This window comes from Pleurodeles waltl, chromosome 9 (assembly GCF_031143425.1).
Source record: "Pleurodeles waltl isolate 20211129_DDA chromosome 9, aPleWal1.hap1.20221129, whole genome shotgun sequence".
Classification (NCBI taxonomy): Eukaryota; Metazoa; Chordata; class Amphibia; order Caudata; family Salamandridae; genus Pleurodeles; species Pleurodeles waltl.
Genome location: NC_090448.1, coordinates 556,141,578 through 556,169,224, shown reverse-complemented (window position 1 = coordinate 556,169,224; position 27,647 = coordinate 556,141,578). Strand labels below are relative to the sequence as shown.

General features: G+C 44.2%; 1 protein-coding gene across 1 annotated transcript in view; it reads left to right on the top strand.

Annotated features, from left to right (window-relative positions):
- The first annotated feature begins 4,842 nt into the window (after nucleotides 1-4,842).
- The window catches only part of TSPAN15 (tetraspanin 15), a 161,700-nt gene continuing 138,895 nt past the window's right edge, over nucleotides 4,843-27,647 (top strand). The window contains exon 1 of the mRNA XM_069207502.1: nucleotides 4,843-5,288. Within this exon, the coding sequence (XP_069063603.1) occupies nucleotides 5,076-5,288 (213 nt within the window). The 5' untranslated portion in view covers nucleotides 4,843-5,075. The remainder of the gene's footprint in view (nucleotides 5,289-27,647) is intronic.

Here is a 27,647-nt window from a genome sequence, read left to right as displayed (position 1 = left end):
GCTGAGTTACGACGAAGAGTTCAGAGCCCGAGTGAGCATTAACCCAGATAAGCCATGGGGGGATGTCGACCCAGAATTATGGATGCAATGGATGGCGTCATCGCAATCCACGGCATCAACTCATACAGCGAGTGGTTTACCGGTGATCTATAAGCCATTTCAGGCACGTCCCGCTCCGGGGGGGGCGGGTGTGGGACAGAAAACAACACCTAGCACGACAGGAGCGTGCTGGAATTTCAACAAGGGTTTCTGATCCAGACATCCTTGTAAATTTAAACACGACTGCTCCAAGTGCGGGGGCCGTCATCCGGTCACACAATGTTTTTCACTTTCCAGCCCCTCCGAGCAATGGAGGGCCTCAAAAGGCAGAGGGACCCAGGGCGCTCCTGCTCCAAAGGGGACCTACTCCAGTTAGGGTAGATTTTATCTTGCCATGGCTTCACAGATACCCGGATGAGGCAGCTGCGTTGAAGTTAGCTGTAGGTTTTCAAGAGGGGTTCAGGGTCAGCTACCAAGGCCCGCGGGAGAGGCGCTGGGCAGACAACTTGCGGTCTGCGAAGGAACTACCTCAAGTGGTTAGGAAGAAGTTGGACAAGGAGCTGTCATTAGGTAGAATTGCGGGCCCATTCTATGAGTGGCCAAGTCAGAATTTAATGATCTCCCCATTGGGAGTCGTGCCGAAGAAGGCCCCGGGTGAGTTCAGGTTGATTCATCACCTATCATGGCCGGAGGGCACATCGGTTAACGATTTCATTGCGGCAGAAGATACCAGAGTGGAGTATGCGTCGGTGGATGATGCTATTAAATTGGTCAGGGGGTGTGGCAATGGCGCAGAACTGGCAAAATGCGACATACAATCTGCCTTTCGGTTGCTACCAATACACCCTGGGGATTTTGATTTGCTGGGGATGCAGTTTGAAGGGGCCATCTATGTGGACAGGGTTCTGCCCATGGGTTGCGCAATTTCATGCGCTTTGTTCGAAGCATTTAGCACCTTCATGCAGTGGGTGTTTGTAAAAAGTAGTGGGCACTATGCGGTGACCCATTATTTGGATGATTTCCTGTTCGTAGGGAAAAAGAATTCAGGAGAATGCCAGAGGGCCCTGACAATCTTTCAGGAGACGGCACAACAGATGGGAGTGCCTTTGGCACCCGAAAAAACTGAAGGCCCCGCAGCGGTACTAACTTTTCTGGGTATTGAGTTGGACTCCAATACTATGACGGCCAGATTACCAGCACAGAAGGTAACGGAGATACTGGTTTTCTCGGGTCTTGTGAAAGAGGCACGAAAAATCGACTTGCGGACAGCCCAGAAGCTGTTGGGGTATCGCAATTTTGCTTGCAGGGTAGTTAGGGGGGGAAGGACTTTCTGTAGGCGATTGGGTTTGTCCATGTCGGGTGCAGTTTTGCCACACCACAGAATAAGAGTGTCGACGGGACTTAGAGAAGATGTGAGAGTGTGGGAAGCATTTTTGAAACAATTCAATGGGGTATCTATGTGGTTCTGTGAAGAAGAGATAGTGTGGCAGGTGCAGATTTTTTCGGATGCGGCGGGAGCACATGGCTTTGGGATTTTCTGGGACGGCCGGTGGTGCGCGGAGGCGTGGCCAACATTATGGTTAAAACAGGGAAGAAGTATTGCCTTTTTGGAATTTTTTCCCCTCCTGGTGGCCATGGCGGTATGGGGACAGGAATTGGCAAAGAGGACAGTTTTATTCAGAATCGACAATATGGCGGTCGTCGAGCTGGTGAACAGACAGAAGGCGAGGGATGTGAGGGTGTTGCGCTTGTTGCGCCGTTTTATGTTGCAATGTTTATCTCTGAATGTGATATTTAAAGCTGTACATATTCCAGGAGTTTTCAACGAGATTGCGGATTCCCTGTCTCGTTCACAGTGGCAGCGTTTCCGCAACCTGGCGCCAGGAGCAGAACAGAACAAGACACCGGTCCCGGCAGACATTTGGGAATGGGGGGCATGATCACAGGGCTGGTGGAGATGTCCTTAGCGGAATCTACTCGGCGAAGTTACCGGCTGGCTTGGTTGGATTTTCAGTTTTTTGAACGGTTTATAGGAAGTTTTTGGGGACAGAGCAAAAGACAGCTAGAGCATCGGGCGTTGCGTTTTGTGCTGCATATGATTCAGAAAGGTCTGTCAGCAGCCACTATAGGGGGAAAATTGGCAGGGGTATCGTTTTATGGGAAATTGTTTTTTGATCACGACCCGGCAAGAAACGATCTGCTGGGAAGGATGCTGAAAGGTTGGGGCAGGATTAGATCGGTAGAGGGTAGAGCGGCCAGGGAGCCCATTGATTTTGATTTATTACTGGAGTTGTTACACGTACTGCCGGTATGTTGCGCAGACGATTACGAATTGGCACTTTTTCGGCTATGCATGGTGTGGATGTTTTTTGGAGCTTTCCGAGTGTCAGAGTTGCTGGGGTTGGCAGGGCGGTGGGGGTACGCTACAAGGATGTGTGCGCGCACGGTGGCCGTTTAGGGATTTGGCTTAGACGATCAAAAACCGATCAACTAGGCAGGGGTAAGTGGGTATGGTTAGAAAAAGGGGGCAACGTGTTGGCCTGCCCTGTTGCGGAATGGAGTAAGTGGCAATTTTCAGGCAGGTTGAACAAAGAAGCAGGGGTTTTCACACACAGGTCAGGCTCCAAGCTCACCAGTTTTCAGTTCCTGCGAGTATTAAGGATGGCTTTAGGACGTGTGGGCCGTCAGGCCATGGATTTTGGCACGCATTCATTCAGAATTGGGGCGGCCACGGCTGCAGCGCATTTGGGTTAGGACTGGGCAAAGATTAGGGCAATAGGCCGCTGGAGATCAAGGTGTTGTGAACGATACGTTAGACCCTGAGATGTGAGGAGGGATAGCTTCAAAGTTTTTGGTTGAGGGGGGGGGGGTTTTGGATGTTCAAAACACATGTTACAGTTATTTTTCTGTTGCAGGAGATGCGCTGGGTCCATCGCAGGGCAAGACGGTGACATGGCTGGTCGGCCATTCATTTGTACATTGGGCAGCGAAGTTCGCGGAGAAGCAGATATATGGTCGGGCCTTGGGACTATCCAGCAGACGGCACGAGGTGCTATGGTGGGGGAAGAGCGGAATGCGGTGGGGTAACCTGCTTCCTTTCATCACTACTAACTTATCGAACTGGGGATGTCCCGATTTGTTGATCATTCATTTGGGAGAGAATGATTTGGTAAAATTATCAGGACTCACGCTACTGCAGCACATGCAGAGGGACTTGGAGATTCTCAAGAAAAAACTGCATGGTACATGCTTGGTTTGGACAGAGTTTGTTCCACGTAGAGTGTGGAGAGGGGCAGTAAAGTACGGAGCCATGGAACGGGCTCGAAGGAAACTTAACAGAGCGATGAGGGTGTTCTGCTGGGCTCAGGGGATAAAGATACTAAAGCATGAAAATATTACGGAGCAGGAGGCAGCTTTATTCAGAGATGATGGGGTGCACTTGTCCACACTAGGGAATGCGTATTATTTGACAGATCTGAGACTGCTGGTTGAGGAGCTGTGGGGAGAGAATTTGTGGATTACAAACAAGAAATGAGTAGCGCGGGGTGCAGTAGCGTGTCTGGGGGGGGGTGGGGCAGCACAACGCCAAGTGGGTTGGTGCTGGTTGGCAGTAGATGGGGGAGGGTGGTGAGCCAGATGCGGGCTTGGCCACCCTTCCAGGGAATAAACAAGCAGGTGAAGGCTCTGAGTGGGGGTACGCACGAACCAAATGGGGCATGAAAGGAAAAGGGGAGTGCGTAGGGGAATGGAAACGAAATAAGGGTTTGAAGGGGAAGGATGAGCGAGGCAGATGTTAAAGGGAGGGTGTTAATAAAGTTACGGTTTACGTTATAAAAGTTAAGGTTATTTTGCTTATGCAACCCTGTCCTAATAAATGACCTTTTACACTAAAAACACAAGCTGTCACTGAGTTATTTCCCGATGAGGGGGCCCGCGGGAAGCATAGAGCAACGCTCTAGTCTTCCCCGCGGGACGGTTCGGGAAAAGGAAGTGACGGCGGGACAGGGGATTGGGAGTAAGGTAAGTGGGGGTGGGTCTTAGGGGTGGTAATAAAAAGGGTTGGGGGTGGAGGGACCGGCCTCTTTCCGCGCGGACCCATCGTGCGGATAGTTTGGCCTCCCACCCACCCGGCAATTGGAAGAAGAGTTTTGAAGGATGGAAGTTAGAGGTAGGGCAAAAAAGAGGGGAGGTTTACTTGTCAGTTAGGGCAGGTTGCAGCAGAGAGCGAGCAGTAGATGGGGGAGGGTGGTGAGCCAGATGCGGGCTTGGCCACCCTTCCAGGGAATAAACAAGCAGGTGAAGGCTCTGAGTGGGGGTACGCACGAACCAAATGGGGTATGAAAGGAAAAGGGGAGTGCGTAGGGGAATGGAAACGAAATAAGGGTTTGAAGGGGAAGGATGAGCGAGGCAGATGTTAAAGGGAGGGTGTTAATAAAGTTACGGTTTACGTTATAAAAGTTAAGGTTATTTTGCTTATGCAACCCTGTCCTAATAAATGACCTTTTACACTAAAAACACAAGCTGTCACTGAGTTATTTCCCGAGAGGTAGAGCCGATGCAGAGATTAGAAACTAGTTCCCCAGGTCCAGCGCCAGCAGTTGTAGCCTTTACAGCACACCTTCTCCCGATTAGTCACTGTTGGTTCCCCTGGACCTGTTTGACACCATCCTCTACTCCTGCTTTATAACCAAGTATGTCTTGCAAACTATAACATGTAGACTCATATTTACAACAGGTAATTAAAAACTACAAGTCCTAGAATTCAAAGGTAAATCAGATTAAAAAACAAGGTGACTGCGACCCATGTGACGTGGTTGCCCTTGCTAGGTAGGAGACCGTCTTTGCGTTTGACTCCTTGCAGCTGTCGTTGGCGTTGACTTCTGGCTCGCCGGTGCCTCTGTCCGGCTACCACCACAGATGTGCCTTCACTGCGGCCAGGCTGTCCCTTTCACACTTGCTCCGTCGCCGTCCCCGGGCACCCCAGGCCAATCCGGAGACATCGCGCAGCGGCCAATGGGCCCGGCCGGGCATGGCCAATGACGAGGCGGCTTACATACGGCCTCCGCGCTAGAACCGGTCGCCCCAGTTGTCCCTGTCAGCTGCGCGAGCCCTGCCGGCGGAGAGGAGCTGCTGCTGGAGCGGGAAGGAGCACCATGGCGGGGGAGACGGGGCAGGAGGTGCGCTACTGCTCCCGCTTCCCCTACCTCTGCCTCAAGTTCACGCTCATCGTTTACGCCACCATCTTCTGGGTGGGTTTTATTCTCTTTATAATGATGCGCTGTTGTGTGCGGCAGGGGCGCGCCTGCATTTATTCCCGGGCAGCTTTGGAGCAGGCATAGGGACCTTTGATTATTTTTTAATTTGTCTTTATCTGTCATGTGGACTCTATGGTGGAACAGAACATGTATTTGCTGTTAGGCTTTGCGAGGTTGCTCAGTGGGTTGAGAGCCTATTGCTGGATTTTGCAGGCGCCAGCGTTTCCATATGGAACGGTGCTAAACAAATAGTGTCTGTTGTTTGCTCTAATCTAGAAGGTGAACTTTTTCAGTTCAAAAGTGGCCGAGACTGCATTTAATCCTCGAGGGTTGAAAAGCACTATAATGAAGGGGATATGTGCTGCGCTGTTCATACGCTTAAGCAAAATTGTTATTTTCATTTTTGAACCTGGGGCCACTTTTGCTTTTATTTGTGATGCATTCGGTTGCAGTTTTTACTCGTTCTCGTTTATTTTGAAGGAAAGGGACCTGTCAGATTTTTTTTCTACGTGTTCTACTTGACCTTTAATAACTCCGGTGGGAGAACTGTGAGATTCGCTATAAATAGCAGTCCTTTTTGTGTTACAAGTGATTGCTGATGTATATGTATGGGAGGGGAGATGTTGGTGCTTGGGTCTTTGACTAAAGCAGCCAGTGTCTGGTTATTAATATATACGATCAAACATGGAACATGAACCGCAGGTTGTCTTGCGTTTTCATTTCCTAGCCAACCTGTAGAAACTATTGGCCACAACCCCCAGTGTTGCAAAAGCTCAGATTTTGTTTTTAAAGTGGCCAGTGTCGCAATAAATAAAACTCAAGCAACAAAGCAGTACTCTAGAAAGCCTGTTATTGGAGAATGTTAGTGGTGCAGGACTGGGTAAAAAGAAATAATCTTCTCCTTCACACTGGATAGTCGCCCCTTTTATATTGTATTAAAAATGTGGTTTGGCCGTAGGAAAGGAAAGAGATAATTTGCTTTTATACTTAATGTACCCGTTTCTCTTTGGTTGCATGCGATGCTCTGTGCTGTTATGACGCTCTAAGAAAATCGCAGTATTTTAAAGGAGAAATAAGTGTATCTATCTTTTGATACGTACCTTCATATGTGGTTTATTTGAAGGACCATGTATTATAAGAAATAAAATACCCCACATGTTAGCAAGAATTATGTTACGAGTCACATTGACAATGGTCTTGCTCCTTTTACTTATCTCGTGACATTTCACTTCTCTGGTACTTGTAGTATCCCGATTATTCACAGTTCAGTTAGGGGAGTTTAGTTTGTTTATGAAAACATGAAATGGCCGCTAGTTCGGAGGTGTTAAGCGCCGGCTGCACATTATTTTTCTTTTCAGTGCTAAATACTGGTCTGTTTTCTGAATTCATGCCTTGCTATTTCATTTAAAATTCGTATACCGTTTAAAACCCACACATTCCTGGCAAGAAAATCCCTACTGCCACACCCTAGTTTATTTTGCGGACATGCATACAAAGTCCTCCTACGTGTACTATGCAGGCGGAAGCCGGTGTTTCAGCAGAGGGTGTGTTTGATAGCACCGGTTCTGCACTGTTTAAACTGCCCTAATGTTAAATAGACGATAAGCTTAATTTGCAAAGGCTTTTGAAATTTGTTTATGCGCTATCCGCCTGCAGGGGGGAAGTGTGTGGTTGACAATTTTTTTACTCCACTAAATGGCACGAGAGTATTTTTTCTAATACAATTTGTGTCCTCCCTACCACTGGTTGCAGCTTCGTTCTTGCGCAGGAACAAACATTATTTTGTGTGATGTATTTTTATTGTGCGATTCCTTTATTGAATGGGAGGGTATGCAGACCACCTCACACGTTATTATTGAGTCAGTCTCTGCCACAGTGGTTTAGAAATGTAAGCAAAATTAATATGCTCCCCCGTTTCATGTTTTTAAATACCCGCCCTCAGATCCCAACTCGTACCTCGTTCTCCCACAAGGCAACATTTTCTGTATCTCACTCTTGCAGGCTTTTTCATCTCTGCGTCTTCCCCTTTACTCTTTTCCTTGACTTTCTCTTCTTCGACATTCTCTTCGTCGTCTCGTTTCTGCTTTCCCTGTCTTGCTCTATCTAGGTCAGAAATAAACCCCATTCCCAAAAAGTGCGTGCCCGTGCCCACCAGGTTCAACCATCAGCATATATAAACTATGAGTACAGTAGCTGGCCAGACAGGTGAGAAGTGGGTAGGGAAACAACATGCACAGAAGCGTTTCTGTTTTCAAGAAATGAATACGCATTCTGTCGAATTCATGCATGCCCACAAGGCTCCAGAAATAAGCTACCTTTGATTTCCAAATTGTGTGCGTGTTAGCATGAAAATTAACATTTTGAGTAAAATACTGAAATTTTACAACATACACACTTAACAAAAATAGCATATATAAATATCAAACTTGCACAGTTCCAGTACTGGGTTCTTCATTGTGCTCAACTGTAACAGACAGTGAGATGTTTCATTTAAATCTTAAATTACCACGAGGCCCCTTGATCCTTGCTTTCTAGGCATTGAGTTCTACTTGAGGATGACTAACTGAAATGTGTGTGTGTGTGGGGGGGGGGGGATGCTTAACTTTTTGCCTTTTGTGATAAGCTTTCAAAAAACGTTCAAACACCCCCTTTAGTGCTGGAAGGCAGAACATGATGGCCTACTCCTGAGGCTTGCAGTGTCAGCAGGGGTCAGTGCTTTCAAATCTTGAAGGGGTGCTTCCCTCGGAAGAGTGGGAGTAGACTGCAGCCCCGCCCCCGTGTTGTCAGGGATAGTCTGTCAGGAACGGGTGTGGGAGGGTCACTTAGGCAGGACAGAACAAGTCCCCCGGGCAGTGTGATCCACGAGGGAGCAGGGCCGCATTCCTACATTTCGGAAGAGCTGGCCATGGGATTCACCAGCCAGGTGTGTCTGGGGCACATCCGTAAATAGCTGATGACTACAGTTAACGTTCCTTCGTCTCTGTTATGTAAACAACTTTTAGGTTTATATGCTGCTTAACGCTGAGAGCAGGTGGGGAGGTAACCTGTTATTAAGGACTCCCTATTTGTTTGTGACAGGAGGCGACCACACCGAGGGAGGCTGAACATCGTGTATCTACGCTTCGACCTGCAAACCTTGGCCCAATCGTCCTGTTTTCCTTGACCTGCCCACTCTTCGCCCTCTCAGTGTTGGCGTTGAACTTCCTAACACATTAGCACTCAATGCCTCTTCTTTTCAAATATGAACATTTTACTTAAAAATTAGTCGTCTAAGTGTGGGTAGGTGGGTATACCATTATAGTTCCCTGTGCCATACCTCGCATTTCTACTGAATAAACCACTTGATTCTCTCTCCCTAACCTCGCTGCCTTTCCTACATTTTTAAATATAATTTAATTTGCTTTGATTTTAATAAAGGCAGCCCATGCCGCTGCTCCCTCTGTTCACAATGGGATAGCGAAGACGACTTCTACCTACTGCGCTTATGTCATGTAGCAACAGACCAGTGGTCTGAAAACAAGGATGCTAGCAATTATTTCTCCCACCGCCATTTCTAAAGACGTAGATTACCAGATTGTTTTTCCTTCAAAACACAGTCCACGCCGAAACTTGAGTGGGGCCCGAGACGAAGTGAATGTTGTCCCCCAGTGAGTACAGGTTAAAGCAAAATAGTAGCCGGGTGAAATAAGAACCACGATCAAATGGGGTGCACCTCATTAGGCGGCGTAACCACATAGTTTTCTATTTTGCTGCTATCATTTGCAGAATGCGGCACTGTAAGATTAATTTGAAAAAGAATATATTCACCCAGAGGGCCGTGGCTGGGGTCATGGTATTGCCTATGCTATGCCTCTGCAGGCGGTTCCTGGTAGCTCGCTGCTTGCTGTGACTCCTCTTCTATGGTGTGACTCCACTGGAATGGGTTTGCTTCAACAGAGGTGCCAGGTTATAAAGGCTGGTGTGGCTTGGGTTCCACCAATAATTTGTGCTAAAATCCCCTGGGTGAGTTCTGAAGCTTTCACACTGTTAACAAGCTGAACCTCAGTGGGGGTCGTGTACTGCCAGTCACCTGTGTTCAGAAGTTGGGGCGTGAAGGAAGGGTGGGCACATCTAAATAAGGGTCGGGAGTAGAGAGGAGCCAGAGATTCACATATGGTTACAGCTGCAAGCCACCTCTCGCTTGTCAGACTGCTAACACCCAAGCACAAGGGCTTTCAGGACTTGAAGGGATGGTAGTACTGGTGTCCAGCATCATTTTGTTGACAAGATGAAAAATTAATAAATTAGTTTTATTTGTTCCTGTAATAGAGGCAGTTAATTAATTAAAGGGTTATCCCTTAGATGGGTCATTGGGCGCCTGAGTCATGGTACCACACGGGACATGCTCGACATATTGCCTTAATGTAGATGATCTGGGTACCACCAACTGGGAAGCCTGGCTCCCAAGTTCATAAACGCTGGGTTTCCTTAGCTCCCTCCTAGGTGTTATGCTCTGTTATAGCCCCACAATCACGACGATGAATACTGGGTTCCCATGTGAGGCCTTATTATTTGTGGTGCTATTGTTTCTCAGTGTGTGAAGCCTGTCCACGGTGGATCCCTCTGGCCTTTGTTGCTCATTGTTGGTCAGTGGTGCCTCAGCAATGGACATTGCTCACCCTTGGTCTGCCCCATCCTGGCCTCCATGGGTCTGAGACTCTGCCTTTGCTCCGCACTAAACCCTGAGCTCACAAAACCTTTGCTGAGATCAGAGGTCAGGAGCAGCCTAAAAGATTACATTGTCTGAATTTGCTCACTGAAAATAGCTACAGCCAGACACACGAGGATTTTGACTTCAGGTGTAAGAGATGGCTTTTACAAAAATAACTAGAAGCACCGGTTTAGCAATTCAAACCACTAAGAGACAGCCTCATACTTCTCCCATGAGCATGTCATACCCATCCCCTGCCCCCCACTAAGACATGCCCAGGCCAAGCCTGTCCACTCTTTTCTCGCATCACCTCCCACTCCCTGCACCCAGCCAGCCCCTATCTTTGTCATGACTCCTGCCACACCTAGAAAGCCCCTCTGTCGCAATTTTTGCCACAGGCAGCCTGCCCTCTCTCATGACTCCTGCCACACCCAGATAGCCCCTCTTTCACGACTCCTGCCACACCTAGCCACCTGCTGTCATGACTCCTCCCACACCTAGCCGGCCCTCTCATGACTCCTGCCACACACAGGAGGCCCCTCTTTCACGACTCCTTCCTCACCTAGGCACCTTCTCTGTCATGACTAACGCCGTACGCAGGATGCACTCTCTCTTGACATCGTCCACCCCCAAATATCTCCTCTGTCGTGAGTTTCGACACACCCAGCCAGCTCCTGGGTCACGGCTCCTGCCACAGGCAGTCCTATGACAGGTGCCACACCCGGCCAGCTCCTCTGCCATGAGTCTCGCCACACCCAGACAACTTCCCGGTGTCCAATATGACTGTCGCTCCACTTAGCCAGGCCTCTGTCCCAAACATGGCGCCAGCCCCACCCACTTCCCCGTCTCCAGTATGACTGCTTCGCACCCAGCTGCTCCCGTTGTCTTCAACGTGAGCCGTTCCCTGCCATCCTAGCCCCTTGGTTTCTGGCACTCCAGAGTTTGATTGTAGGCATGATGACTTGTAATGCACCACGAGGCTTGGAAGTGTTTCGACATTGTACTTCATAAATACAAATAACCATTAAATTAGTCGCCTTCAACCACTCCCTCCCTTTAAAAAGACCTTTAGCTTTTTCACACTTTCCCCTCGCGACGCGTCGCCGCCACAGGTCCCCATTTTACTGCTACCCTTGCCACGAGCCACACCCACTTATCTGAAACGACTGCTGCAGGCAAGGATGCTTGTTGCTTTGCACCTCGGGACTTTGCTTTGATTGCGGTGTTATTTCACCTGCAGAAACATTAGCCTCTTTCGCAATACTGGGCTTTGCCACGTGTGCGCGCATTAACGCTCAGCTGTTCGGAAACCCGAAAACCTTGTGTGTTGTGCTTCAAAGCACTAAAGGCACAAACGCAATAACAGTTAGTGGCACAGAACGGTGAAGAGGTTGTGTGTGTGTTTTTTTTTTTTTTTTTTTTTTTTTTTTTTTTAATCTTATAGAGAGATTGAGGCAGACCGGTTACCGAACTGTCCCGGGTTGGGCCACGGAATCGGGGGTGGGTTGGGTTGGAATTGGGTCTGGCTGTGCCATTAAATGAGGCAGGCTGAGCAGTGAATGTACATAAATCTGCTCTTCAGCATGGCTTTCCTTGCTGCACTTGGGCTGACAGGTAAGTTGTTTTCAGAGCACCATAGTGAGAAGAGGCAGTTTCTTTATTTGTATAATTTAGCTCCACACGCGTTACAATGCCTGCTATGGAAAGGTTTGGTGGCAGTTTTTGGTTACTGTGTTCCTGGGCATTGCATCTGGCAAATCCCCTGCTGCCATAGATGGTTTCTAACATGGCTTCTAGGACAGCAGGGTCCAACTGGTTTGTCTCACTTCCATAGCCATCTCGTCGAATACTTCCGTTCTATTGTTTTTATGGTTACGTTTTGTCTGTTAGGCTTGCTGTGTGAACGCAGCTGATCTGTCATATCTGCAGTAGGTTGATATTGGTTAATAGCCAATATCTATCGCAGTAGCATAGATTGTTTAAGTGTTTCACCCTTCACTGTTTAAAGTTGTGCCTACCTACCTCTAGTTGGGTCTCCCATTAGCAGTTATACAACATTCAATGTGCTGTTGGCTAGAACACCAGGACTGTCTGAAGATGCCATATTTGGCGTGGGGCCACTTGGCAGCCTGGAGAGCCAGTGTATTGTTGGACTGATAATTAATGAAGATTACTGAGGGATTCCAATTAATCATCTGTATGTGGCACACATTCAAACTTCACTTCGTATTTCGTAATGGCTTAGGAACACTTTTGCACCCAATTGTGTACACCTTCCCTTCATTATAGAGTGAGGCTTACTGCTGTAAGTCAAATTACACCTTCTTACTGTTGCAGAAGATTCCGTGCACTGCACACCACCCAGTGAATGATTTATATATATATATATATATATATATATATATATATATATATATATATATATATATATAAATACATTTCTTTTTTACACAAATTATGTGCCTAAGCTTCATTGGGCCACTGCAACTTGCACCACCAATTGCCGCTGCCAATGACAGTACCAACACAACTACTAACCATCGCACTCCTACAAGTATGACAATTACGATTCCAGGCACCCAAAGCTATAAGAATAGCTTGAGTGTCGGGTATTAGTCATTTTAATCTTTTATTGAGTGTAAAAAGAACTGTTTTTGTGCTCTTGTCTTAATTAGGCAAACAGCACCACCAGATGACAGATTGTCATCAGTGCTGGTATGCCAGGGCCGAGCACCGGACACCACGGGCTCAAATTAAGCACTGCAGCCACCATGCTGAAGTAAACGTTTGGGAGTTCCAAGCACATTGATCCTGTCTTATGCAAATTCGTATCTTCTTTTTCTCAGGCAAACGGACATCTACCCGGCATCTCTCTGTCATAATTTCTTCTTGCTGGACTGCATGCAGATGTGTTGATGGAAACAGATCTGCCCTCTCCTCACCATCCTCATTATGAAATTTGCTAAACTAGTACTATGAATGGATCTGGTTGTTTCATTTTATTTTCTCTTGTACCTTGTTATCTTGCCCCCTGCTGCATCTCTCCTTACCCATCCCTGCCCATTATCCACCTCCACACTATTGGTGTTTCATCCTATAGCCAGTTCTGCATTAAAATAAGAGTAGTCCACCACCACAAATGGCTACAATGGGCAGCATGTTGCAACAACCGTCGTCAGATATTGCTTTGTTGCCTGGGGCTCCAAATGTGCTTTCCCTGGAAGGGCATCCTGCCATATGAGTTCATCATGGGGTTTGTCCTTGTATCCCAATTTTCTCTCGTTCCTCTTCAACTTTTGGTTCTAGTCCATTGTTACTCCTCTTTATCCCCTGTAAGTTCTTTACCACTCTTTCCAAGGTGGTTAGTACCCTCTGTGCGTGCATTTTTTCCACCTTCCTACATTTGAAAGATCACGTTGCTCTTTCGTGCATATATGCTTGGTGTGTTAATTTGGGGCAGAGGGATGGTTAGTGAAAAGTGCTGTGTGTGTTATGGGTTCAGACTTTTGTGATATTTTTGCTTTTAATTAAGTCATGAAATTAGTGCAGTGTTGCTGGGTCACACAGAGGATATGTTACATGGTATGTGATTTTGGTAAGATCTTGAAATATGTTGAACATCTCTCATTTTGGTGGGCACCTCGTCAGTGAGCTTCTCAAATGAGACCTTTTTCTTCTGTCCTAATGGCTTTATGGTAGTCCATACTGTAGTTTCTTTTCTGACTGGTCTTACATGCCTCAAATAGAGAGTTTCGCCATTGAGATTCTAGTTGGCAGCTTGATTTTTATGGCTCAACCACTTTTCTGTTCCATTTGTTGATTGTTTTGGCTCCTGATTTAGCTTTCTTGAGCTGAATGCTCTTAGATTGCTTGTTCAGTAAGTTTGTTATGATTTGATAGTTTTTCCACTATGGCTTTTGGATCTTGGACGTCCAACCCATATCTATTGTTCGTCTCATCCAGGGCCAGCTTTACGACAGTAAATGCGCGACAGTTTATTGTGGCACCCCCCACCCCATGACCTCTTCCTCTGTTTCACTCACTACCACCTGGTAAATGTGCCCCGTATCTCTCCATTGCTCCCCTTTCACATACATTCATGTGTTTTAAAGCACTTGTAAAGGCTGGCTTTACTAATCCACTCAGCTAGCCACATAAAATATAGGGGTATATTTAAGAGCTCCTAGCGCCATTCTAACGCCACATTAGCGTCATTTTTTAATGCTAATGTGGGCTTAGAAGGCCAAAAGCACTGTGCCGTATTTACAAAGCAGCACAATGCATGCATTGCGCCACATTATGCCTGGCACAGGTATAATGTAGCGCAAAGGTGGCATTCCCTGTTGGAGAGGGGGGCACAAAAATGGCTGAAAGAAATCTGACAGATTTCTTTGTGTAATTTTTTCCCGGCACTTTTAACGCCTACTCTAAGCAGGCGTTAAAAGGAGGCTTCTCTTGGTTACAATGGGCCTCTGGGTGCTTTGCAGGATTAGCATAAAAAAATTACGTTAGTCCTGCAAAGCGCTTGACTAGCATAAAAAATTCTTACACTAGTCCCCTAACTACTGCCATGTTGTGCTGTATTTTAAATGCAGCGCACACATGGTGGCATTAGGGGAGCGCTAAGGCGCTCAAGAAAAGTGGCGCAGTGCCACTTTTTTCAAATATGTCCTATTGGGGCATATTTAAGAGTCCCTAGTGCCATTCTAACGCCACATTAGTGTAATGTTTTTAAGATAATGTGGCGTTAAAAGGCCAAAAACACTGCGCCATGTTTACAGAGTGGCGCAATGCATGCATTGTGCCACTTTGTAACCCTCTGCGCTACGTTATGCCTGCTCCAGGCAAACTGTCTGCAAAGGGGGGCATCCCCCCGTTAGGAGGGCCAAACAATGGAGCAAAGAAATCTGACAGATTTCTTTGCGTAATTTTTTTTTCTGGCACCTTTACCGCCTGCTCAGAGCAGGCATTAAAAGGTGGCTTCCATTGGTTACAATGGGCCTCTGGGTGTTTTGAAAGATTAGCGTCAACATTTTTTACGCTAATCCTGCAAAGCGCCGGACTAGTGTAAAAAAAAAAAGTCTGACACTAGTCCCCTAAATACTGCCATGGTGTGTCGTATTTTAAATAAGATGCACACATGGTGGTGTTAGGGGGCCGCTAAGGGTTGCAAGAAAAGTGGTGTTGCACTATGTGCAGCGCCACTTTTCTTAAATATGCCCATAGTTCTTTTTTTTTCAGCAGGCATATTAACCCTCTATGCTACCTTGTTGAGTCAATGCTGCCACTAGGCAAGTCTCCCATCTCTCTCTCTAGAGGTATCTTGACATTTTAATTGTTTCTTGAAGGCTGGACGCACAAGGAACTTTTCAGCAGGTGCTCCTAAATCTCAAGTTTAGGAAGTTATTACTAAACCCAGCGCTCCCCTTGAGGTCAGCGCCGGTGCGGTCGCACCGCCCAAAAGCCGGCCCTGATCTCATCCTTGCAGTGAATCTTTTAATACTGCGGGTTCAGTGTTCCGTGTGATTAAGGACGACATCACTGATGTATCGTCGAGATGGAAAGATATCAGCGGGTGGTATGCCATGTGGTTGTACCATTGATTAGGACTCATCACCCTAGTAAGCAAACAAAGTCAATAATTAGTCGTCTCTGAGTTGGGCATGTTACGACGTAGCTGAAGACCAATGCCAACGTAATTTTAAAAAGATGTGATATTTGCCTGATGTTAGGCATGCCTACCTGCAGAAAGCTTTTTATCATTTTCTGAGCTTTCTGCGAGTTTCAGAACAAAGCAAATTCAAGAAATTCGTTCAGAATTTTTTTATTATATTCTCAATGACTAGAGAGCTGAAGAATTATTTTAACTTGTTTTCACAAAACACAGAATATGCTGTCAGGTAATTCTATGTCATGTAAAACACATAGAGCCTGTCCTGTTTTTTTAGCTAGGCACTTACCATATCAGAACTTGTACTACTGCGTTTTTTCCTGCAATTATTAACCCGATGGCTTAACATTCGAATCACTCCTGGCTTAATAGCCAGGACTGTTGAATATGTTGTGTGGCATGATGCCACTTGGCAGCTATGAGAGCCAGTGCATTTTTATGATACTTGACTGTTGCAGGAGATTCCTGAGCGATTTAAAAGCCCTAGATGTCACACGAACACTACGCTTTAAAAACTATAAAGTTATAGGCTTTTTCAGTAAATAAAAGTGACTTGATGTTTTATCAATCCTCGTATCTCTTTCGGGGCTAAGTTCTTCTTTTACACTTGTTCTTATGTTTGAAGTGTAGCTCCAAACTTCCTACGTTTGGTTTAGATTTAGTGTGGCTTTGTCTTCTCTATGTGGACATGTTTTCATTGGATTTGAGCTGACAATAAAGCAGGAAGAGTACTTGTCTGCAGAAGAGTGAATTCATTTCAGTGTATCTTGTGGTGCATATTTGTGAGTGGAGAGTACACTGATCTTATTTTATGCAAGTTAGTTTTTATCAGGACAAACCCTTTGCCCAGCACTCCCTGCTGCTATCTCATGTCGCTCATGCCGCTGCCCCCTCTCTCCGTGCCAGCCATGGCATGTGCAGCAGAATGATACTTTCATCTCCTCTCCTGATGCCAGTTCTTGGCTCTCCCTGTCTCTTTAAATCCATTCTGATGGTATCTACGTCTCGGGGTGATCGGTGCCCATCCATCCCTTTGTGCTCAGCTATGGAAGGTCTTATATTCCCAGAGGCCCCCACTTAGGAGTTGGGCGGGGGTGGGAATGGTTAGGGAAGTAAAGGGATCGGGATAGGTAATTCTGTAAGATGATCTTTATTTTCTTTGGATGTGGATATGAATTGTGTTTCTTCAAACGGACAATCCGACTTGGCAGGACTAACTTCCGACCGGTGTCCCATGTTTTAGATCACTACTGCCTCCTTCTGCAAAGTAGGTTGTATTCTGGTGGGTATATAGTTCTAATGTCGGACCTGCAATTTTTCCCTGTCATTATTTCAGATAAAAAGACACTAACACATATTTGGTTTGTTTTGTGTATAGGGTGAATATATATATATATATTTGAGGGTGTGGTTAGGCATGTGTTTGTGCTGGTTGTGCTAGTTTTTCTGAGAGTTAGAGACACTTTCTGTATTCAGTTGAGGGGTTTTAAGGGTTCGCGGATGTCGTTGGACCAAATGTGATTTATTTTTTTATTATTATTATTTTTTACATTTTTTTTATTTGTTTTTTTGGGGGGTTTAAGGTTGACTTTCTGTATTAGGCTAAGCCGGTTTTAGGGTTAACAAACTAAAGGTGCTCAAAATAATATATATATATATACACAAACATAAGGCACAAATTAATGGCACCCAGAAGTTAAAGGACATAAACATATTAGGCTGACACTATGGTATTTCAACATTAAAAATCTCAAATTATGGCGGGAGTTATAGCGACATTCACTATCTGGGGACACTCTGATTAGGAACGGGTCTCTTAAGGTTTCTGTTTTCTCCCAAGACTGGGAACAGCATTTACTCCGGGACGGTCTGATGTTGTGACGCCCTGGAAAGGACGAAGCCATGTTGCCCAGTGGCTGACACATTGAGAGTACAAGGCGACAGATGCAGCTGACCTGACCCTGCATGGAAAACGTCTCGAAGAAGTTAGCCACTCAAAACTTGAGGCTCGGCTTAGCTGAACTGATGGCATTTGCTTTGCAGACATTACAATAACCTAAAAGAAACCTTTTTGCATTTAAATTTTGGTTAACCGGCATCTTCCTAACTCATTCGGTAGTGTTCTTTGAGTCATAATCACTCCTTTTCTGACCCCGGAGAACGTCAAATGTTTCCCTTTCACACTAGGTCCTATTGTAGTGTCAAACTGGCTCAAAGTCAAACCCATTGTGTGAACCATTGCACTTCCTAGCTTCTCTGGACTTAACAACATTACCTGACACTAATCCTAAATCCCTGTTCTAAAGTTACACCTTGAAATCAGGGGCAGAAGGGTCCAGTGAGTGCTCTCAGTACCACCTCCAGCCACCATGAAATATTGTCATCATGGCAAGCCATTCCTGAGTTATAGCTCTGTTGGACAGTTTCATAGCTTTCAGGATGGAAAACTCAAGCCTTATAGATTTGGTTCATGTTGGCCAAAAGCGCAGCAAGCTGTACTTTATACTGGATAACCAGCAATTCAACCTTGCTTTTTAAGGGCCATTTCTTCCAGGGTGGGGCACCCCACCCTAGCAGTTGTGGAATTGTTCCCTACGAGGCTGAGTTGTTGAGTAATTCTGCTGTGAGTTTTATTTGCTACTAACCCGTCCCTGGTCAGAACACAACAACTCTTCTGTACTTGTGGTGGACTTTTAGTTTCTGTGTTTGTATAGTGCAATCCTGCCCCATGGGCATAGGAGAGCTTTCCATGAATACCAGAATATTTGACATATTCAGAACTCGAAAAGTCATGAAAATGTCACCAGACATGCAGGTCTAGTGACTTCAATAATCTACTCGACCTAACTGTAATGTACTTAACCCATAAAATGTTCTCAAATTGTGTGTCTCAGCAAACGTTTTATTTTACACAGTCATCTTTTTTTCATTATTGCATATGAGCACCTCCAAGTATGCAAGTTAAGCATTTTGCTGTATTAAAAAAATGCAGTTTTTTAATTTAATAGACTGAAAGTGTGCACCATGTACAAAAATAATATATCCCATATATAGGTTACATAGGGGCGTAGCTTCAGGGGGGTGGGGTGTTGCACCCCTCTAATGTAATTTCTGGTAAATAGTTTGGAGCAGGTGTTTTCAGTTGGGTAGAAGAAGTGTCAGGATTTCACCAATAATTTTTACTTACACATAAGCAAAAACACAGACCCACTCTCTCCCTCTCTGTTTTGAAAGTCTTCAGAAATGTCAGTTAGTTTACAAAATATTGTTGTCCCTGTTCCAATGTGCATTCCTCTCCCTTTCCACTGCCGCTTAAATCCCTCTCATGCACCCTGTCTCAGTCTAATTTATTTGTACAACATGCTAGCTTGATTGTTGGAAAATCTGAACCTCACAACTCCCCCATCATACTGACCAAGCTACACCGCAGAGTATACATATGACCTCTGACCTGCCTCCTAGTTCACTAACAGCATCATCATCAGGGCAGGAATGTGTCTCAGTTCATGTTTGAAAACTCACTTTTATTAAATATATCACTACGCATGATGTGGTAGTGTACTGTCATTTATAGAGGGAACATTTTCAATTGAAATGGATGCAAACTTTCCCACTAACGTGCAGTTTTACTGCGAAAGCTATATACCGTATAAACAATAATGTGCGGAAATTAGGTTTCAGAAAAAATATTTATCATCTGCGCATCACCAAGTAAGGTATTCTGATTTGTTTCATCCCATTAAAATTCTCGTTTCCATCACAGAGAATTACAAGAAAAGTGCTTTCCTAACTACTGAAATACATTTAAAAATATTTGTAGAGTACTTTTACAAGCTGTTTTAATGTGTTAGAAAAAAACTGACAGCCCACCGCCACCCATGTCACACTTATTGTACAGCACACTTCACTTTACAAAATCTTCTAACTTTGCAGGCACAGAAAGAAAAGTAAGGAGCAAATTGTAAAAAGATATAAGCTGTCATTTGACCTGTCTCTGAAAGCAGAGCAAAGTTGACAAGATAAAAACAAGATTCAAAGGCATCTTTATTGCCCATTCACATTCTGAGGGCCCGTAGTCCCTAAAAAAATTATAAAAAAATAAAAATAAATTGCATGCACTGGTAAAATCTTATTCTTCGTAGAGAGTGGGCTTGTAGATTTCTGGAGGCCTGATATTTTTGTAGGCATGGGGAGTTTAAGTGATTTGACTAGAATCGCAAGATGTTGAGCCGAGACAAGGATTAAAATCTGGTTCCCCTGTGTCGGCAGCTCTAGCTGCAAGGCCACATCATGCAGCGTGGTTAAGCCTAACTAATGTGTCTTTTCTTGGCTGTTTACTAATTTACAAAATATGTTTTTCTTAAATGGCCCTCGTGATGGCTCCAAAACATGTCCTTAAGGCGGTGGAAACACGTTGGTCAAAGAAGTATGATCTTGCTGAAAATTCACTACAATACAGCAGGATGTTCTGTACGTGGAAGAGCATCAAATGAAAACATTTTTAGGAAATTATTATTGAGTATAATTGTTTCCTCTGTTTCGCAAGAATATAGCTGTGAATTTATTTCATATTGTAACTGTGGCAGTATGAAATATCAGGATCTTAGTTAAGCTCCTCTTAAAGTGTTATAAGGTGCCCTTGTATAATAACGGCGGATGTCCTTTTAAGGTACTTTGTGAATTTTTGTCTTGTAAAGAGTAATTATATAAATTCCTGTAAATGAATGTTTCATAATATGAAGCATAGGGCAAAGAGGTTGGGTTGTGATGTATCCGAGGGCTGCATTGATGCCAGGTGGGATGCAGTTGGGCGAGGGGGCTAGTGGGATGGCAGTAAGGTAGGTGTAGGCGAAGCAAAGAATATACTTCTAGTGACTGAACAATGTGAAACCAGAAAACCTGGGTTTAATCCCAGCTTCCTCACTTTTCCAAATTGTGTGATCCTAGGCAATTGTTTAATTTCACATTCCTTCCTTTTTCTTCATTATCCCATATGAGGACCTCCAAAATACATGGTTTCAGGGTGTGCGCTGTACAAAACCTGCTGTTGTGTTTGATTTCCTAAACTATAATGTTGTTCATGTGTGATAGGAACCCAGGCCACCCAAAAAGTGCACCTAACATCTAAGTTGCCTCATTATTTACTATTGGTGTTGTTGTCAGGTAAAGGGGAAGAATTTATGTTTCTAAATTTATGTTTGAAAACTATCACTTTTAAATGAATACTTCTTTGTGCACTGTTATAATAAATTGTTCTAAGATAAAAAGCCTCTGCATGTTAACTACACTTTATGAAATTTGGAGAGTCATATTTTTACACTTTTGCTGCAAGAAGCCTTTAAAATAAAGGTGTTTCCAAAGTTAAGGTTCAGGACTCCCTAGTTACTTCCTTTCTTTAATACCAATTAAGATGGGAATAACTGATTGCCTATCTATGTATTTTTTTTTTATTGTTAGTGCTGAGTGAGGTAAACAGCTGCCCAGTGCTCTTGTTGCCCGGGGAGCGTGTAAAGGTTATGGGGGGCTGTAAGGCAGAACTTTAAGTATCTATGATCTGAAGAATATTCCCGTACTTTTGCTTCCAGTGTTGTCTCTTCTCGTTGATTGGCAGGGCAAATGTCATCAATGTCTATCAAACATAAGGTAGCCGGGGAAGAATTAATAATCCGTTGCCTGGTATCTTTGTATCATTTTTGTTATTATTTTTCTGGTCTCTTTACTCCTCAAAAATATTGTACAGAAAAGCTTTCACTCTCTTGGTTTTTAATTAAATGATTGGGTAGTGAGAATGTGCTTTTGTTTCTAAATGAGACAGATTAAGGCTAATTAATATTTGATTCTGCTTTTTATGATCACGTTCTGCCTTATTTTCTGTAGTACTGTACACAATGCATCTGCTCTGGTGCCTTGTAAAGTAGAAAAGCTAAATACTGTTGTGGAATTTAATGAACCAGGTTTGGAAATTAGCTCTTACAAAGGGAGTGGCAGTAACACCACCTCGTGAATGTAAATTCTTGAGAATACACCAAAAATAACCTCTGAGCTGATTTTCACGTGACATAAAGATGTTATGTTTTATTGCATTTTGTGTGGATGCAACTACATAGCTCTCGCGTTTTCAGGAGTGATTGCTGCTGGGTCTCTGAGTGGGAAAACGTGTGGTTATAACATATCAAGTTTGGGATATGTTTGGTGTGACGCCTACATTTCTGACTTATGGTCTCAGTCTTGTGGTGGTGAACTTGTCTCTGCTGTTCTGTAACCCAGTGTATGACATGGGCTAGTGAGTGGTTTACTCAACTTTTGCTCCAGGTACCTAGTCGATGAATCGTAATGTGGCTGCTGCACTTATCTCATTTGAATCCGGGGCTTGGATTAGTGAGTGGGCTAGTGTGTGGTTCACTCAGCTTTACAGGTACCTGGCCAATGAATCATAATGTGGCTGTGCCCTTATCCAATTATTTGAATCAGGGGCTTGGTTTAGGGAGCATAGTCTTCAGGGGAGTGCAGTGTGGCGTGGCATGGTATTTTAGTATTTGTATAGAGCTCACTATTCCATGTGGGGCACAGCCCTTGTCCATGGTACACCATATGGATGTGTAGTTGGAAGAAAGCTTGTCTTGAGCATATGTGGGAAGTATTTTCAGTTTGTGTGTGATGACCACCAAGATGCAGTTGTTGTACATTGTGTGAGAAATAATCCAGCATTTTTACAGCTACTAAACAGGCAATTCCGATTAGCTTTTTCTCTGGATCAATTTATTGTGGTTTGTGTTAGTAGTTTATCTTGTATTTTTTTTCAATCAGATTTCTTTTGCTGACTAGCAGGTGGTCGTTCACTCTTATGTTATTGGTCCTCAAGAAGTAACAGGCTGCTAGGATAGACTACATTACAGTCCTCCTTTGTATGATTTCCATTATGAGATGTCTATTGAACAGAGTTACCAAAATGGACTGTGTTTTTTTGATCTTTTTATCATTTACTACCTGAGACCATTGAGTTGAACAATGCTGGAGTCATCATTTGACCAGCAATTTATGGCAGGCCTGCCTGGTTAGTTTGAGTGTGCTGGAGGGTCCTCTATCTGTGAAATCCTGTTAGCAGCAGGGTTCCACAGGTCTTTTCATACATTATATGGTTTTTATGTTAACAGTGAGGGTTCAAGCAATTAGTTGGAATATGTAATATACTGACATTTTATTGTATCAAATTTATTCTTGGAGGCCTATCATGAAAACTAGGTTAATTGTCCTCCATCTTGAGACGAGAGGGTAGGGTAAACATAGTTTACTATGCCTGTGAAGTCGGTGGGAGTTGAGGGGTGGGGCGTTATGGTTCAAATCCTATATCTCATTCAGCAGGCTGCAGACCTTCACATGCAGAGAGCACTTAGTGTTGTTTGGAGAAGCTAAGTTATTACATCTGTACTCCAAGTTCATTGCAAGGTTATGAAGAAAAAGCAGGGAAAGTGAAGTTAAACAATTGCCTAGGATAACACTGTTTGGTAAAGTGGGGAAGTTGAGATCAATCCCAGGTTTTCTGGTTTCACATTGTGCAATTCAGCCACTGGATGTATGCCAATGCAGCCTGTCACATCACAGACAAAACCTTTTAGCCCCTGGGAAAACATGTCTGAGTACCCATGTATTAGTAGAAGGATTGTTGTTCTGGGTTCTATCACAGGGTCAGCAGTTCATAAAATTATCTTGGGAACAACTGAACGTGAATGCTTCAAATCCTGATAAAACAATGCATTTCAGAGCTTGTACCAATAAAGTGAATCCTCCTATGTATTTGTTATTGTAAAATGGTACGGTGATCTGTGGTGTTAGACTTGAGTGCAGTGTCCTGTGTTTGCATTGTTTATATTTACTTTGTGGATATAGTGGTGCTTTTCTTTGAGACACTGTGTGAACCATTCACATTGCTTTGAACATTTAGTGTCTAGCTAAAAGTAGCCAGTGAAATATTTGGAGGACTGGCATCACATGTTCACAGAAGCGAAGGAAGGGAAGGAGTCTTGGAGCAGACTTTCGTATTTGATGAACTTTGCTTATAGTGAAGCAAGGGGCAAATATATACACCCTGGGCATAGTTAGAGCTTGGAGATCGCTGGAGTGAGGATAGCTTGTAGTTTTTGCTCTTATCTGAGGTATGGGAAGATATGTCACAGTTTTTGATTCTATAAAAGCTGCTCCTTACCACGTCGATAGCTCGTGATGCCCCGGACCTATCAGAGTCCATGGATGCTCCTAGATTGCTCTATTTTTTTGACAGTTGATGGCGCATCCAGTACCTTGGGTGGCTACTCATCACCCATGTATCTAAGGCACAAAGACAATCGCCAAGTCCTGACATGCACAGGTCTTCTGGGCTATCTAGTTTTAGAATGATTTGCATATCCTCTTCACAGTTGAAACATGTACGTTTGGATAACCTGAGATGGTCCAGTAGAATGGTGAACATTGAATAGGCGAGGTGAAATGACTGACCCCCGAGGGACATTGCATTGTTTGTTATGAGGGGTGGATACATTTTACGTTGAGTAAAAGCTACCCTTTCATATAGTTTTTCACAGGAAAACGCTGTTGGGGATTGCCCTGTAGTTTACTGGAGGATGGGGCTAGATTATTCTTCTGAGGAGTGGTCCATTGTAAGTGGTTTTTAGCTCAGATGAGATAGATCTTAATTTTAAGGACTTGATTACTAAGTGTCTGGCTACTTCCCCTGCATAAGTTGTACATAGGCTATCTCAGAAGATTTTGGTGAGAGGGAGGCTCCGCCTGAAGGTGATCTTAATAAGCTATCATATGACATATTGTGGTATTATTTTCAGAAATGGCTCTGAAGGTGGTGAGAGAGATTGGTGTTGTCCATCATAGGGGTGGTGCGGTCATGCATATTGGAGAGGTGTTAGCTGTTTTGTCCTTAACATAGTCTTTTTTTTAGATCATTTCCATGGAAGCTTTGCAGCAGAAGCTTTGCGCTTGTGGGACTTCAGCTTTTTCACACTCCGGATTATGAATTTCTGCTAAGATCTTGTGTAGTTCCTTAAATTAGCAGTCACTTTGAATTATGCATGTGGCCAGTGTTGTCTTTTTATGGTTCTGATGGCTGCATTCTAGGCTTTATTATAGCATTACAATTGAAGTCCGTCATTTTTATCCCTTGTTTTTCTTCATGTGTATTGTGGGATGCCGTTAAGCCATGTGGCATTCTTCTTGCTGATTACACTGGTGTAGTCTTGACCTGTGTCTGGTCGGAGCCATGGTGTAGGCAGCATCCAGAGAGCACTTCTGGAAGCAGCTGTTAATGACCAACTTAGAAAAAGCCTGTCTCGTATGTTCAGGTACATTGATGTCCATTTAGCTGTCTCCAACATGGTTTGGACAAAGCAACCAAGTGTCCATGTGGCATTTGCTGTGTGAAAAGCATAGCTGCTGGAAGCAAAAAAACCTTTCACTGTTTCACTCCACAGAGTCCATTCCCTTTGATTCTCGCGCTGTTGGGTTCAGGTTTGAGGTGGAATCTGGTACCATAAGGCTCCTGGAAATTGGAGTGAATAAAAGAATTTCAGTCACAGGGTGCAGGCCTGTGACTTCTAACAATTTGACTGAGGACAGTTTGGCCTAAGAAGAGTTTCTCCTAGACAGGCAGTATGGGCTCTGATAGTGCATCATTGAAAGGTAGCAGAAGATGCGGAGGGAAGTTGAAAGATTAGAGTTAAAATGTTTGACTTAGCCTCATTAGTACACAAAGTTAACTTGTAGAAATTTAAGTAACGGGTAGAGTGCTAAAGCTCCTGAAGGTAGGTGATTACTGTAATTGAGAGAATAACCTGAGGATTTCCTTTCAGAAAATCAAATGTGGTTATCTTTGAAATGTTCTCTGCATTTGAGGTAAACCTATGCATTTGTAAACCTATATTTTCCTCCTATATATATTTGGTAAGTATATATTTGGTAAGTGTTAGGCTTGTTTTTCGAAAACATTTTGTCAGAAATGTCAACATTTCAGACCTTCACTCTTGAAAACCATAACTAATGCCCATCAATTGAAAAATAATACCATATTTTGAATGTCCAAGTAGTGACCTATTAAGGATTTGGAACTGTCATAACCCTCTATTTACCGCATTAAAAAAAAAAATTGTTTGCATGTGAATAACCACAATAAATTCACTAATGACACTGGATGTTACGCCATCCCACGTTCCTAGAATTTTCCCAGTAAAACCAGAACCCGCCCAGGGGCTTCTGTAGGTCATAGGGTATGGAAAGCTACAATTGCAACCATGTAAACCATCGATTAGTGTAAAAATAATCTTATTTCAGTCGCTTTGAAAAAGCTTTCCCAACGTGAAAAGGATGAAAACGGAAGCCATGTTGTAGCACAACTCTTAAGAGACCACCATTTTACTTCCTGGGTTTTGTAATGTGAAAGCTTTTCTGCAACGCTTTCCCATGGAGCATTTTTTAAAGTTATTTATTTAGCTGTAGGAATATAAGATTGGCATATAAGAACGCTATGAAACATGGGAAGGATGTTGCACGTGATTATGTAGAACAGATGTATGTTGAGAAACAGTAACTGTAGAATAGCGGCCTTTTCCTCCTACAACACACAGATCTTCTTTGGCATCTCAGCAGGTGCCATCTTGTCTGTAGTTGTCTCGACGGCAGCTCAATGGTGCGACGATAGCTGTTTGGCTAGATAGCAACAATGCTGTGGTGTTTAAAGTCCACTGCTTTCAGCAGCTGCCTGGCACTGGAATTTATAAACTTCAGTGCTGTTCTGGGGATTAGGTCTCACAGCCTTCGCCCTCAACCACTATTTGTGTATGCATACCCCTTGTTTACATCCGCTTTGTACAGCCCTAGTTTCCTTATGTTGACCCAGGACCTATTATCAGTATAGTTTGTGGTACTTGTTTCTATTGAGTCTGACTTTGTTCTCGCTCTCATTATTGACTCGAAAGTTAATATGGGGGTTAGGTCTTATGAATTATCAGTGTGCACGTGCACAGTTGAATGATTTTTTTGTCCTTGGAGGTTTATTCTTTTATTTCTGTTTGCATGTGTATGTCCGTCGCTCCATTAGTTTATTTTGTGCAGGGAATCTCCTGTCTCTTTGTTCCTGGGATCAGTGGTTTATTTGTGTTCACTGGTATTGTCGGTATTGCACAGTGTAGTGCACCTCATTGCACCTGTCTCTGTCCAGCTATCCCTTTCCTTTGTTTGTGGCTTATATAGAGAGCTCGTGCTGTGCTGCATTGGTAGGAGTCATGTGATTCTGTTCCAAACAGTGTAATATCTTGCACGGTTCTTTCAACCCCAGTTATGAGCAAAGCAGCACCATTGACTAACTTCGAGCGTTTCTGTCCCGAGGATATTACAATATCCTGCAGAGCCTCACGCTGGAGTGGCGGAATTAGACCAATGCCATTTAGAAATTCCTTTAATTCCCAGAAAACGGTTTGTGGGAGGCCAGGGCTATTACAGGGGTTCACACCCTTATTGTGTTGCCTATGAGATGGCCCTGACACACTTCGATATCGCAGCTGCAAGTATGGCTGCTCAGCGAAAGCTCAAGGGGCCTAGGCTTGAAAATAACCTTGTCCACTAAGGGCCGTGAGCGTTTTGGGATCATGTTAGAGATGAGTTAGACACCTCAACGGGCCCATATCTAAGAAACCTGGAATACAGTAGAGCAGTGATCCCCAACCCTTGGTCCGGGGACCCCTAGGGGTTTGCGAAACCTCCTCAGGGGGTCCGCAACTGCTTAGAAAATTAAATAATATTAATAGATCAGTTCACCAGCTTTCAGTAATGACTCAGTTGGGGTCCGTGGATTCCAATAAAGATTCAGTTGGGATCCCCGGGCTCCAATAAGTATAAAGTGGGGGTCCACAGAAGTCAAACGTTCGGGAACCACTGCTGTAGAGCTTGAGATAAAGTGACAGAGAGACAGGGGCTGCTTTTTAAAAGACTG